The sequence below is a fragment of the Trachurus japonicus genome, chromosome 13, assembly GCF_045865225.1.
Source record: "Trachurus japonicus isolate A0001 chromosome 13, Traja_1.0".
In the NCBI taxonomy this organism is placed as follows: Eukaryota; Metazoa; Chordata; class Actinopteri; order Carangiformes; family Carangidae; genus Trachurus; species Trachurus japonicus.
This window is the reverse complement of record NC_140919.1, coordinates 23,426,377-23,441,827: the sequence shown is the minus strand read 5'-3', so window position 1 is coordinate 23,441,827 and position 15,451 is coordinate 23,426,377. Positions and strand designations below refer to the sequence as shown.

General features: G+C 43.9%; 1 protein-coding gene across 2 annotated transcripts in view; it reads left to right on the top strand.

Moving 5' to 3' along the window:
• arap1 (ArfGAP with RhoGAP domain, ankyrin repeat and PH domain 1) overlaps window positions 1-15,451 on the top strand; it is a 52,385-nt gene that overhangs the window by 33,731 nt on the left and 3,203 nt on the right. For both annotated transcript variants that reach the window (XM_085795462.1, XM_085795464.1), the window contains 14 exons: window positions 6,163-6,265; window positions 6,977-7,169; window positions 7,851-7,896; window positions 8,054-8,217; window positions 9,437-9,649; window positions 10,428-10,533; window positions 10,622-10,769; window positions 11,447-11,530; window positions 11,816-11,893; window positions 11,985-12,102; window positions 13,101-13,214; window positions 13,313-13,458; window positions 13,555-13,637; window positions 14,211-14,270. In XM_085795462.1, coding sequence (XP_085651588.1) covers window positions 6,163-6,265; window positions 6,977-7,169; window positions 7,851-7,896; window positions 8,054-8,217; window positions 9,437-9,649; window positions 10,428-10,533; window positions 10,622-10,769; window positions 11,447-11,530; window positions 11,816-11,893; window positions 11,985-12,102; window positions 13,101-13,214; window positions 13,313-13,458; window positions 13,555-13,637; window positions 14,211-14,270 — 1,656 coding nt within the window. The remainder of the gene's footprint in view (window positions 1-6,162; window positions 6,266-6,976; window positions 7,170-7,850; window positions 7,897-8,053; window positions 8,218-9,436; window positions 9,650-10,427; window positions 10,534-10,621; window positions 10,770-11,446; window positions 11,531-11,815; window positions 11,894-11,984; window positions 12,103-13,100; window positions 13,215-13,312; window positions 13,459-13,554; window positions 13,638-14,210; window positions 14,271-15,451) is intronic.

Here is a 15,451-nt window from a genome sequence, read left to right as displayed (position 1 = left end):
ACCATCAAGTATGCGTCGCACAACACCAATCATACGTTCCCACACACCGCCCATGTGAGATGAATGCGGTGTGTTGAACGTCCATGTACAGCCTTGATCCTGAAAGTACTCTTTGACCTCTGGGTCATTGACATTAATCTTTAGCTCCTTGCAGGCCCCAACGAAATTTGTGCCTTGGTCTGACCGGAGGTGTTTCACTGGTCCTCTGATTGACAAGAACCGACGCAAGGCATTGATAAAACTGGAGGTCGACATTGACTCCACAACTTCCAGATGCACTGCTCTGGTGCTCAGGCAAGTAAACATTACGGCCCATCTTTTACTTTCTGGACTGTGGCCTCTTGTGCGACGGAATGTGATGTTCCACGGCCCAAACACATCCAGGCCAACGTGTGTAAAAGGTGGGTCTACGACGACTCTGTCTGCAGGCAAGCTAGCCATTTTTTGTACCTCCAGCCGCCCTCTCAGCTTCCTACAGGTGACACACTTATGCACCACGCTGGCAATGAGCCTCTTAGCTCCAACAATCCACAGTCCTGCCGTGCGTAGGGCCCCTTCGGTGAACTGACGGCCTTGGTGAGCTACCTGGTCATGGTAATGCCTGACTAGCAGTACAGCAGCATGGTGACCCGCTGGGATTATCAGGGGATGTTTCTCTGCTTCTGAGAGATCAGCTGACTGCAAACGACCCCCGACTCTCAGCAACCCCTCCTGGTCAATAAAGGGGTCTAGTTTGTTAAGAGGACTTTGTGAATGAACCTCTTTCTCCTTTGAGAGACTTTCAAACTCTGCTTTATAGACTTCGCGCTGTACACACTGAATGATCACTGTTTTTGCTTGTGAGAGGTCTGTGGAGTGCAGACTGTTGCAGCAGTGCCAGCCTGCGCACTTTCCTGTGTGACAAGTCTTAGAGAATGACTTTGCAATGTGGATGAGCATTTTCATTGCTCTTAGAAGGGATTTCCAACTTGAGAAACGTTCAAACCTATGTGACCCCAACATCCGTTCTGCAACATTGGTGACAAGAGATATGACCTGAGGGCGAATCTCTGTATCCAACGATGGCTCCACGAGGTCAAAGGATTCTGTTGGCTCGCACACCTCCAAATCAGCCTGTTTTAGAAAGTCAGGGCCTGAGAGCCAAATGCTGTGCTGTAGGTGAGCTGCCGGAATGCACCTTGTTCCTTGATCCGCTGGATTTTGATCAGTACTGACATGATGCCACTGGTCTGGTGTTGAAGACTTTCTTATCCTGGTCACTCTATTCGCCACATACACATAGAATCGGCGAGTGATGTTGTGAATGTATCCTAGGACGATTCTACTATCCGTGTAGAATGTGACTTTGTGTAGATCCATGTCGCTCTCCTCTGTAATCAGTTCAGCCAGTTCGACAGCTAAGACGGCTGCACATAGTTCCAAGCGTGGAACTGTATGAGCAGAAGATGGTGCTAGCTTAGCCTTGCCCATGATGAAGCCGACATGGCACTGGCCATCAGTGTCTATGACCCTGAGGTATGCGACCGCTGCTATAGCCATAGTAGATGCATCTGAAAAGATACATATCTCTCTCCTCTGCGTGCAAGACAATGACACTGGAACATAGCTTCTGAGTATCTGGAGATGTTCAAGTTCGCTGAGTGAGTCAGTCCACTTCCTCCACTGCACTTCCCTGTCTGCCGGTAGAGGTTCGTCCCATGCTTGCTGCTCCAAGGTAAGTTCCCTGTATAATGATTTCCCCTGAATCACCACAGGGGCAACAAACCCAAGGGGATCGTACAGACTGTTGACAACAGAAAGAATTCCTCTCCTTGTGAAGGGCTTGCCATCTGGTGCCACTTGAAACATGAAGCTGTCAGTCTGTAAGTTCCAACTTACTCCAAGGCTTCTCTGAAGAGGCAGAGGATCAGCACTCAGGTCTAAGTTCTTGAGGTCATTGGCTCTCTCCTCTGATGGGAATGCATCCATGACCTGTGGACGGTTGGAGGCTATTTTATGAAGCCTGATATTTGACTCCGCCATCATGCTTCTTGTGTTTTTCAAGAGGTCGATGGCTTCCTCTTCACTCGGCACAGAAGCGAGTCCGTCGTCCACATAAAAATGTCGAAAGATGAACTGCTTCGCGTCTGAGCCGTGCTCCTCTTCGCCTAGTTCAGCTGCTCGTCTCAGCCCATAAATGGCTACGGCTGGTGAAGGGCTATTACCAAAAACGTGCACCTTCATGCGGAACTCAGCAACATCTTTACTGATGTCATTATCTTGGAACCAAAGGAACCTGAGATAATTTCTGTGGTCCTCCCTGACCCGAAAACAGTAAAACATTTGCTCAACATCGACGGTGATAGCTACCTGCTCCCGACGAAAGCGCAGCAAAACACCAATCAGCATGTTATTGAGATCTGGTCCGCTCAGAAGTGCATCGTTCAGGGAAATCCCCTCACATTGAGCACTTGAGTCGAAGACAACCCGAATCTTGCCCGGTTTCTGGGGGTGATAAACTCCAAAAATGGGGAGATACCAGGCCTCCTCGCCAGGTGTTAGAGGTGGGGCTGCTTCTGCTTGATCGTTTTCAAACATTTTTTTCATGAAGTCAATGAACTGGTCTCTCATTTCTGTCTTCCTCTGAAACGTGTGCCGCAGGGTGGTGAGACGCTTCAGGGCTTGGCCTCTGTTTTTAGGAAGAAACCGCCGTGGCGTTCGGAAAGGCAGTGGTGCCACCCAGTGGTTATCTTCATCGATGTAGACCTCTCTGTCCATGATTTGAAGGAAGATTGTATCTTCAACTGATAGTGCAGGTTTATCATCATGTGGACTTTTTTGAAAAACAGTGTCTCCCAGATTATCTGTTTTGGTAACTTTATCTGCTTCAGCTGAGCTGAGATGAAGTTGCTGTGTGGGACTGCTGTATTTCTCCTTCACACGGATCGATCCTGTACATGGCACTAGAAATGAGGTGCGTCCATTCTGTAACACATTTGTTCTGTAGACGTTCACGTTGGTTTGCTTGTGAGCTCCTCCCAAGCACACTTCGCCAACAATCACCCACCCTAGATCCAGGCGCTGTGCATATGGAGTATCATGTGGCCCATTGCACTGCTCTCGCACTTTATGAACACTCAGAACATCCCGTCCTAGCAACAGTAGAATGGGAGCACTGGAATCGGCTGGTGGGATTTTGTCAGCAACAGGTGCAAGATGTGGAAAGTACTGAGCAATGTCAGGGGTAGGAATTTCGGATCTATCGTCCGGGATCATATTACACTCAAGGAGAGAAGGGAGTGCTACCTGGATTTTTCCATCAAGTGATGCAACAACAAAATTGCTAGCCTTTCTCCCTGCTGTCTCCATTATACCTGAGCAGGTCTTCAGGGTGTAGCAGGATGGAACTCCATTGATACCAAAGAGGTTGAAGAAGTCAGATTTGACTAGCGACCGATTACTTTGGTCATCCAAGACTGCATACATTCTCTGAGCCTTGTCTGGATGATTAGCAGGATACACGTGGACTAAACAGATTTTGGAACATGATTTTGGACCAGGAGTATTGCCACAGATCTCTGTGCACTTTGACGTGACTTCAAGAAGTGAATCATTTTCTCGCTCCCCGCCATGCTCTTGCTCCCTCTCTTGAGCCTCCTGTGACCAAGGAGCCGGACCTGGGTGCAATGCAGAAATGTGTCTGTCACTGTTGCATTCCCTGCACTTCACAGCAATCTTGCAGTCCTTAGCCATGTGTCTTGTGGATGCGCAGCACCGGAAACAAATGGAGTTTTCCTTAAGGTAAGCTCTCCTTTCATCTAGATGTTTGCCTCGAAATCCACGACACTTTGCTAAAGGATGCGGCTTGTTGTGTAATGGACACCGATCATGAGGTTCATCTGTTGTTTTCCCAGATGTGTTTTCCTGGCAAGCTGAGGGAAGGTAAGACACTTCAGTTTTCCTCACTGAGACAGCTCTCTGGCTGTTGTACCTCACAGGTTTCTCTGTCTTAGAATAGCTGAAGCTACTGGGTGTAGAAAAGGCGAAACTTGGATCATTCCTGATCTTTGCTTGGTTGCAGATGAAATCTACAAAGAAACCGAAGGGTGGAAAGGAAACACCATATTCTTCTTTGTATTTGGAGCCTTGCACAACCCAGCGTTCTTGCAGGCCATATGGAAGCTTTTCTATGATAGGATTGACTCCTCGTGAAGTGTCAAGATAAGCTAAACCAGGTAAGTGGCCACCTGCCTTTGCTGACTCTACCTCTACAAGTAAGTCTCCTAATTCTCTGAGGTGTTGGCTGTCTTTGTTAGTGATTCTTGGAAAATTCTCCAGTTTTTGTAAAAGGGCATGCTCAATGACCTCAGGAGAGCCATACGTGTCCTCTAATCGCCGCCAAATCGTCCGAACACCTTCTGCAGGATTGTGGACATGAGCAGATCTGATCCTCGTTGCTTGTACAGCGGACTGTGGACCAAGCCACTTGATCAATAGGTCAAGCTCTTCTCTAGCTGATAGGTCAAGACCTATCATAACATCTTGGAAGGAAGATTTCCAAGCCCAGTAGTTTTCTGGACGGTCATCAAACTTTAACAGCCCAGAACTCACCATTTCTCTCCTGACTAGGTATTTGGCTAAATCTGTCATCAGTGGAGCTTCACCTGGATGATTGTGTGGGCTAGCTGCAGGAGACTTGGAGGGAGGCGACTGTTGTGAAAAATGTCTCCTATGTTCGTCATCGACAGCTTCGTCTTTGATTCTCATCTTGGAGAGAGGATTCTCTGACTTAACAGGTGGAACAGCGTAATCTGCCTTTTGTTCAACATGGTAGGGTGTGACAGGTGTTTGCTGCAAGACTGGCTCACGTTGAATGCTTGGTGTTATGGAGTGAGCCTGAACATACTCACTTGTGCGTTCAATAGCAACCTGGGCTAGATCTTCAAGAGGATCGACTTGGATCTCTGCTGCTGCTTCGTAGACCGCTGCTTCAGCTGAGGCTACGGTGGCACTCTTCTCTGTCTGCAGCACATACAGACTGGCTTCTAAGTCTGCTTTGCGTTGTGCTGCCTCAGCCAACATTTTTTGTTGCTCTGCTTCCACTCTGGCTTTTTCCCTCATCATAGCAGCCTCCTTTTCGGCGTATGAGACCTGTACACGAGCCGCTTCGGCTTTGGCCCTTGCCTTGGTCGCCGCTGCGCTGGCCGAAGACCTGCTTGATCTGGTCGATAACTTAGAGCCAGAGACTTCTGACCTGACCTCCAAGTGTTGCTGTGTCTGATCAGCTTCATCTTGTTGCTCCATGGCGTAGCTGCTCAGTGTTTGATTCCTGTGTCTTAGCCCGCTGTGTGGATGTCCATTTACTGTTCTGTCCTCACTCTTGTGTATCTGTACAAGGCTAGACAGATAGCGTACAAAAACTCAGCCAAACCGTCTTCAGTTGTGTGGTTTTTTACTGATGCTGTTTCTGTAAATCTGAACAGTACAGAACAGAATTTACTTACATGCAATACATAAATATACATAAAATACTGACACTGTAAACATGTGCAGAATCACTTTTTACAAACAATACTTACGGACAAATCTACTCCAAGGCTGAACGTAAAGGAAAACACTGCTCACTGCAGGCTGCTAGGCTACTAGCTGCTAGCTTCTAGCTTTTTGACTGTAGCACATGGAGAAGGGAAAAAAGAAACTTAAGGAAATGACTAATACCAAAAGTCACCACTAGGTGGCCACAAGGTCAGGGGCTCAGCACATATGTGTATATGGAAATGAATGTATTATGAGTCAAACTATGGACATATGTGAGTGAATGGATTAATGTATGCTTGAGGTTATGTGATGCTGATATGAATGTATATTTATGATTACAGTTAGAGTAGCGGTGTGGATGCATGTGAATGACGTTCAAATCAGCTTGCTGCATGTGCAGGATTGTCCAGTGGTCTCTTTAACTCCACCAGTCTTTTAACTTGATGTTCTTTTTGTGCTGTATGTGTTTTTTATGTATGCAACATGTTCCCTGTCTCCGCAACAAATTTCTCCCTGGTGGAGACCAATAAACTAACCTAACCTATACATGTCTAAAATTAAGTATCCACATTATTATTCAGATGCCAAATGCATGTGTGAACATCACAAAATGACTTATTTCACTCCTCACCTTTCTTTCTATAGGTATGAAAATACCTTTGAACTCTACTCTGAGTCAGAGCGTCTCTATTTGTTTGGCACTGATGATCCAGAGAGCCACAAAGAATGGGTCAAGTCTATCACCAAGGTAAAGATGCTGGTTCTTGAAAGACTTGATAAAATAATCCTTTATTTTTGTGTTGAAAATAGAGAGAACTTTTACTGTACATGTAAGATTTGCAGTTCCTGCTATGCTAAACTGGGAAATGCTGTGTAGTAGTAAGAACAGGAGTAACTAATGCTGACCTGTTTCCTGTGTCAGTTATTTTCCATCAGGACAGCACTCACTACAGATAATTGTGTTGCATCATGGTAAATGAAACGAGAATGAGTTTGACCTTCTGCTGTCAAATGCAGTCTGTGCTAAATGCTGAAATAGATGCAGCAAAGTGTGCCATTCTCAAAATTCTGGTATTATTATCAACAAAAAAACACTGGATGTGTCAGAGTTTTGCACAAGATACCATTCACGACATCCCCTTGTTCAAGATGGTAGAGGAACAGCACATCCATGGCTCCTGGAAATCCAGCCACAAAGACAATATGACGTGACCCAAATAAGGATTGTTTCGGTTACTGATCACACCACTCTCTTTCTAGTAATTCTACTCTCAGTGAAGTGTTTACATGAGCTTTGTGCAGAACCTTTCTTCTAAGGATTTAATTAGTATTAGTTACTGAGGAGGGTTTCTGTAATAAACAGGGAAGTGCTTCAATCATCATTAAAAGAGAATGCAAATAATTAAAAATGTGCCATGTACTGTATTACAAAGCTACAACGTGAGCCTTGTGTTTGCAGTGCTTGATCCCAGCCTCCGCAGAGCCTTTACTGAGGCTCAGTTTTGAACGGATTGGGCGGCTCAAGTGCAAAGACGGCTTGAACCTTCAAACATCGAAGGTTGGATGGTTTGCTCTGGTCGGCTCCACACTTCACGCCTACCTGGAGGACAGCGAGGGGGAGGAGATCCACCTCCGCAAACTGAATGAACTCTGTGAGTGAAACATGGAAACACAAATGCATGAATACAACACAAACAGCACTTTTAACTGCACATATCCTATTATCCGTGCACATCCTGTATAAGGAATACAGTGATTTTGAACAACAGCCATTTACTTAAAGCGTGGCTCTCAGGAGTAATGTTATAATGTTAATGTTATATTACGAGCCAGGTAGACCCCTTAGGTCATCAGCAGCAGGCCTTCTGACTGTTCCCAGGGTCAGCACAAAAATTGGTGAGGCTGCCTTTAGTTATCGTGCTCCAAGATTATGGAACAGCCTCCCCTTGCACATCAGATGCGCCCCAACATTAATATCTTTTAAGAAAACCCTGAAAACATTCCTTTTTAGCTGTGCCTTCCAGTAGTCTAGTATTATGCTTTTATTGCTTTAACTGTGTTTTTATTCTATTTTATACTATTTTTACTTTTTACTTTTTATTTACTTAATTATGTATTGATTTTTATTGCTTTTTACAGTTTTTATTTTATTTTAATTAATTTTTAATTTTTGGTGGCCCATTATTATTAGTATTGTTATTGTTTTTGTTGGTTTAATTGCCCTGTGGAATGCTCTGTAAAGCACATTGCACTTCCACATGGAATGAAATGTGCTATATAAATAAAGTTTGCTTGCTTGCTTGCTAATGTTATAATGTATGTGTGTTTTACAGCCATCCAACAAGACAATGAGGTGCTGGTTCTGGTGGAGAGAGGCAGGTGAGAGGACAGAATTACATTACATTTCGAGTTATAGTTGTAATGTTAAAAGGAGACACACTTTTATCAATTCCAGTAAAACTGTCTCAGGTGTCCCCCTCTCCACTTGTTCACTGTTAACTGTCTCTCTTTAACTCTTCTATCTCCGTCTTCTCAGGACTCTGTACATAGAGGGAGAGAGGAAGCTGGATTTTGCAGGGTGGTGCGCGGCGATCCAGACGGCGGCAGGGAGCGGAGGAGACACACTGAGCCAGCAGCAGCTCACAGAGACAGACATACCCGTCATCGTCCACAGCTGCATCGGCTACATCACTCAGTGCGGTGAGCGCCACGCAGAGGTGTACAGAGGAGTGATGCGGCGGGCCACAGCATAATCATAATACTTAAATCATAGAAGCACCTTTAAAGTCTTACACTGCTGTATTTACGTCTGCCCTTTATTCTCTTCACGGTGTGTGGACACTTGGCACTTTCTGTGTGTGTGTGTGTGTGTGTGTGTGTGTCCGTGTGTGTGTGTGTCCGTGTGTGTGTGTGTGTGTCCTCATGTGACTATAATAGCAGGAGTTCTGGCTCTGAGTGAGACCAAGTCAACAAAACAACTCTGTTCCACCTCCATGTCTCCCCTCCGTGGTGTTTTTGTATTCTCCTTTTAATCCATGACTCTTCATTCCTTGTCCTCCACCCACCGTCCACCAGCTGACCTGCCATTTTCACTCTGGCTAGTTTTCTGTCTCCTTTTTGTCAGCCCCCATCCTCTTCTCTTTGATCGTTCCTTTTCTTTCTCCTTCTCTCTCTCCTTTCCACTCGGCTCTTATTTCCATCCCTTTATTGTATCTTCTTGTGTGAACAAGGCTGTATAGAGCTGTATGTGTGTGTCCGTGTGTGGGTGTCTTCATTATGATGATATCCTCTACTACCCAGTCAGGAATGTTAATCTCTGTGGTCATCTTTCCGGGAAACTAGAACTGTCCTTGTTCTCGCCTCCATTTACTGGTAGCGGTTGTTCATTGTTAAACAACTATTAGCATAATTATCCTTCATGTTGTGTTGAGTGTATTATGTGTTTGTTTGTTTTGTTTTTTAAAATCTTTTTATTGTTTTTTTTTTGCCACAGAAAAGCACATTCAACCCCAAAGTCTGTCATAATGAAACTACATTATAATCAGATCATAGCTCTCACATATAACACACATCTGGTTCAAACAGGTTTTAAATTATGAGTCACTGCCACCAAACACGGCTGATTTGCCAACATCACGAAGGACTTTTTAATAACCAGAAGCCCTCCACTGGTCAATTATCTTTCACTGAGTCATTTCAGCAGTGGTTTGCACCTAGGACACGCTGATGTCTTACGAATTCATTTCACATTTAGGAGTCTACACTGAATGTATTAGAACAAAATCATTTTTGTTGCTACAGTATGTCCTTTTCACAGAGTCACAGTGTGTACCTGTGTGTGTGTGTGTGTGTGTGTGTGTGTGTGTGTGTGTGTGTGTTTCCTGTTATTGTAACATTATGTTGTGTGGGTTTTATCTAGGCTTAACATCTGAGGGGATCTATCGGAAGAGCGGTGTGAACTCGCGTGTGGCAGGACTCTGCGAGAGATTTCGTCGTGATGCTCGCAGTCTCCGTCTGAAAGAGGGAGAACACCAGGTGGACGATGTCTCCAACACACTCAAGCGCTTCTTCAGGGAGTTAGAAGAAGGACTGTTCACATCAGAGGATGGCAGCACCTGGCTTAGCACAGCTGGTAACACTCACAAGACTACACTGTCACTGTGCTCTGCTATGAGAGTAATTAAAAGCTCTCTGATTTCCCCTGAACCACAAAAAAAAACAAAAAACATTTTTCCACTTAGATCTTGTGGGGTTTAGCTATGCAGATAGTTGCAGACAGTAATGATTATTATTTTATGACATTTGGACGTACTGTACTTGCTACCAAGACGTTTAAGGTAAATAAAATAGAAATAGCCCTGGATTATCAGTAGGATCCACAAAACAAACTGTGGACTTGATTTAACTTGGTTTATCAGTCCCTAAAACATTTGTTCTAAATGTTTGGCAGAAGATGTCTTAGGGACTGACATCTCAAAACCACTTAGGGCAGTTAAATGGGGAAACTGTGGAGTGTTTTTTTCACTTTAAGAAAGTTTGGAAAACTACACTAAAAATATGATTGAATCCTTGAATGCATTCAGTTTGCCTGCGATGCTATAGCTGCATGTCAGGTAGCTTGTTTTTTACAGGCAAAATTGTGTCTCTATGTCTGAGCACCACAGTGAAATTGTATCGGGAGCTTTACACTCACTTTCTATCGCTGTCTGTTTTTTTTTTCTTCTTTCTCTGTCTCTTTTTACTGATAACTTCTCCTCCATCATGTTCTCTTTTCTGTCCCTTACACTCTCATTCTGTGCTTTACATTTTTCTCTCCTGCACTTCCTGCCACTCTGATGTTCTTTCTCTTTGTATTTACCATGTATTCAAAATCTCCCCCCTTTCCTCCATCTGTCTGTCTCACACTACAGCCATTCAGGATGAAAGTAAGAAAATCTCCCAGTACCAGCAGCTACTCGACAGACTGCCTCGTGTCAACAAGGCTACACTACAAGCTCTTATCAACCACCTCTACTGGTGAGAAACAGCCCAGACAAGCACTGAAATCCTCCTGTATTTCTCCTGTATGCACATACCCATGTGTGTTTTCCTGCATGTGTTTCAGTGTGCAGCGTTTTTCTGAGCTGAACCAGATGAACCTCCATAACCTGGCCATAGTGTTCGGTCCCACTCTGTTCCAGACTGATGGGAAGGACTACACTGCTGGCCGTGCTGTGGAGGACCTCATAGAGCACTACACACTCATCTTTGAGGTCACACTCATTGCTCACTCTAGACAGGGGGGATAATGGGAGTGCACAGCATTTTGTTCTGTAAGATGATTCACTTATCTTAAGTGGTGACATCAGAAAATGGCGAACACAGTGCTGAGAGCACAGCTCTAAAAGGTTGAGATGTCAGATAAAATGGCATCTTATATTGGCTGCCAGATCGAGCTCCAAAAAATACTACTTTCAGGAACAGATTCCAGTCACTCCTAATATTTCCAGTAGCATTTAAATGTACATCATTGTCATGCTCTGATCGAGGCCGTAGATTGTGTGCTAATAAGATTATGTTCTTAAAGTACTATTTGTTTGTTTCCGGAAATTTCAATGGAAAGAGAGATGGGGAAAATAAGGAGGAGGTTAGGGAGAGAGGAAGGAAATTTGTGGTGATGGGATTTCCTCTCATGAGCTTAGAGTAGAGTCCCTGCAGTCATTGTCAATATGTACTTCATGGAGGACAACCTCCAAACGATTTTATCTTAACTGGCATTAGCTCAACATGAGGCACTAATTTCCTGAGAAAGAGATATGAAATGCCGGTGGGGATTTCAGATTGAGATCTTAAGATTGGCATGATGCTTTAATTATAGTGTCATGGCGGCTGTTGACTGATTCATTGTTTGCATTGTGTAATTATTGAAAATGTGCATACTTGTTTGCAGGTGGATGAGCAGCAGCTAAAGAAGCAGCTAGAAGAGATTACTGTTATCATCCAAGTGCGAGAGAAACTCAACACAAAGTTTCCTGTGAGTCACACACACACACACACACACACACACACACACACACACACACACACACACACACACACACACATACATACAGTACACGTGCATGCAGCAGATTTTAATAAACTAAGTTGCTGTACACTTTGTCATTTGTCAACTGCAGTGTGTCTCATGTGTGCTGAAGTTGTGTGTCTATCTGTCCTGGTATTTGTTGTCCTAAAACTGTTAAAGTGATGCCTGACTTCTTGTGTATGTGTGCATGTGTGTTGTGTATGTGTGTGTTGTGTTCACTGGTCACTTCAGAGCACTGAACCCGGAGGGCATTTCATCTGTACTGTGTACTTGGAGGAAAAGAAGGAAACAGCAGAACAACACGTTAAGGTGAGCTGGACTTAATCAAAGTAGATAATATTTCTTTACAGTGAAACTGTAAAGAACAACTCTGTAGTAACTGTGTTTCTTATCGGCTCAGATTCCTGGTTCTATGACGGCAGCAGAGCTGACGTGTGAAGTTCTTGACCGGCGCAAAATCACAGTCAAAGACAAGGAGTATTGGAGCTGCTGGGAGGTCAGCGACAAGGAGGAAATGGGTGAGACAGAGAGAGTAAATAAAACTGATAAAATTGATAAGTTTTACCGTAAATAGATTTTAAAGGGACAACGAGGAGTTTTGGAAAAGCGAAGCGTTTTCACACTACATTTATGAGCCTCCGCGTGCACCGTGAAATTCTTTGACCGGCGCAAGACAGACTCATGTTTTCATTCATCAAGAATTAAAGTCAGAGGTTCAAAGACGATCACATACCGTCGTAGTTCTGACCATAAACGGCGATTCAGCGGCGTTATTCTCATGACTCGCCATGAAACCGAAAGTAAAGAAACGCTGGTTGGCTCGCCCAACATTTCTGCCACCACTAATAATAACAAAATAACGATAGAGACAAAACGATATATTTATCCAAAATGGGCCCATTAACAAGTGTGGGTAGCGTAGATTCATCCACATTAACGCAAGACTTTTTTATAACCAAATAGAAACTCCTCGTTGTCCCTTTAATTGTTTCGTTGTGTCTCCCCATCACCATTTCTTTAGTTTAGTCTTTTGGTTTGGAAACAACCTGTATGACTGAACACAAGCTTTGTCAGGTTAACATGAAAGATGAAAAGACCCACAGCAAAACACAAACAATGACACAAAGACTCTAAAGTGCTCTCCATTTCACCCGTGGCCACAAAGTGACACATAAACTCCAGAGGCTAAATGATACTCGGTCTCGGTGTGTTGTGGTTTGTTATGAGCCTGGTATGTGAGCCATCTGGTTCCCCGCTGCTTGTCAAATGCCAGTGACACTCAACTCAATTGGCCGATTTCCAGTCATTTCTCGGAAAGTAATGAAAGGTGGGAAGAGGAATAAAGAAGGAATGTTACTGACAGATGTAGATGCCGGAATTAAAAATGAAACTATGGGTTAGAATGAAACTTCATCATAAATAAAAACGAAAGTCTTCTAGATAATGTAAGGATATGATGTGACCTTGCCTCTGATTCTGTCATTGTGTCCACTGTGTGTCTCTGCGCCTCCTTCAGAACGTCCTCTGCACTATCAGGAGCGAGTCTTACCCATCCTTCACTCCTTTGGCACTGATTCCCATCTACTCATTAAGAAATATCTTGCCATGGATGCGATGATCACCTACCTGAGTAAGCGCACAAACCAACAGAGCGTGCCTCCCTGATGTCCGTTGTTGTTAGTGTTGCACGTGAATTTATTCTCATCAGTGTCTCACTCTGCCCTGCAGCCAGCAGAGTGGATGCATCCAAACACGGGATGATGAAATTCAGAGAGGAGCGAAGCATCCTCGGTTTGGGACTGACCACTGGAAGTTTCCATGACAGATATTTCATCCTCAACACAAACTCACTGAGAATGTACAAGGAAGTCAGAGTAAGATAGACAAACAAACTCTTGCACAATCTCTGTTTTTGGTTTTGTAGCCTGTCACAGACATAATCACTTTGTCCATGTCTCTCTCTCTGTCAGAGTAACCGTGCAGAGCGTGAATGGCCAGTGAAAAATCTAAAGGTTTACCTAGGTGTGAAGAAGAAGCTCCGTGCTCCCACTTGGTGAGTACTGTACATGCACTCCTCCTGATGATGACAGTTGTGTGTCATAGCAACAGGTGGCTGATCTGACTAGCGATAGCTTGACAGTTTACCAGAAGGAAGAAGAAAGAAAAAAATAAAACATCAATGATCTGTCGATTAGTCTTTCTTTCTTCTTAATGTCAGTGAAAATTTTGAATAATCAGTTTCTAATCTTGATCCACTGATCTGAGCGCTTCTTAATGTTTAAACAATGTGGCTGATTCTGTCTGTGAGCGTACTGGTTAAAACCACTTGTAATGGCAAGCTATATACATACTGTATGGACAAACTTTAAGAAACATGATGTCTATTATACATATAACATACATCTATTATACATATACTGTATATGTGTATACACAGGTTCAGAGCCACCTTTGTGAAACATTGATGACTAAACTTAGGCCCTTTAATTTTGAATGTCAATGACAGTGACCCCTAGGGGGCAGACTGAGCCCAAGTATCCTAACTATACCATCCATTGCCGATGATTGTGCAGTACTGCTGCTTAACTAATTTAATCGTTCTATCTGCTTCTCTGTCTGTGTCTAGTTGGGGACTGACAGTGGTGTTTGAGAGTAAGAAACAAGAGCGACCAGAGAGGCAGCAGTGGTGAGTAGCTGTCCATGTTTATCTTTTATACACAATACATGGCTGTCAGCCCAGAGCGCTCACAGCTCCAGCTTGTCCTGCTCATCTTGTCATTTTTAACAAGCATACATGGTTTATTCTAATCTTTTTTTCTTCTTTCATCTCTCCACGCTAAACCTCAACTTTGGTTCCATGGGCTGCTTTCTCAACTTCATTATTATGTAAATTCAAATCAAAGTTGTTTAACTTCTTAGAAATCATTTCACATAACTTTATTAGTTTGGACTAATTTGCAGCTCACTTTGAGAAACAGCCCAAAGGCATACTTCTTCTATGTATGCGTGTGTTTGTCCATTAGCTCCTCCTCCTTATCTATCTTTTCGTCCTTCATATGCATTTGTCCAATATTTCAGTCCCTTTTGAAATGTCTTTTAGAGCCACAGTGCGACACTGTCACCGCTGTAGTTTTTTCATGTGCCTCTCTACACAGTGTGCATCCTTCAATGCACATTCAGTCAGTTGTTCTGACATATAATCACATTTTTCATACACATGTAAACATTTCAAATGTTAGAGGAAGCTGGCAGCTTCTCTGTAGGTAGAAGAAAACAGGTCAGATCCCTGCGTGAGAGGCATACGAAAGGTCGGCTCCACCCATGAGAGAAACACACAAGTACTCCTGTAGCCTTGCCTCTGTTCTAATCCAGGTCTGTTCACGTATACATCCCTGTGTGTGTGTGTGTGTGTGTGTGTGTGTGTGTGTGTGTGTGTGTGTGTGTGTGTGTCTGTGTGTGTGTGTCTGTGTCTGTGTATGCATCAGGTTAGTATGTGCGTGCTTCACGTGTGACAGTGTGTTCTTGTTACGGTGGGCTCTACACTGTCAGCAGCAGTAGACAGCACCATTGTAATGGGAGTGCAGTTCTCGTCACGCTGTAGGCAGCATCATCTCTTGGTTACGCTTCATTGTCATGTCCCGAACAGCAAAAAACACACCTGAGAGAGGGAGAAGCAGAGAGGAGGGGAGGGAGTGTGGAAGACAGATAAAATAGGAAGGTGGAGAAAGAAGAAGAGGGTATAAAAACAAAATGCCACACTAAAGGTGAGACACTGTGTACAAAGTCAGATATTTTGTATTTACTGCCAGTAAAAGAAAACGTAGTGAGGGGGCGAGTGGTTAAAGATAAGAAAAATGAATGTACGAG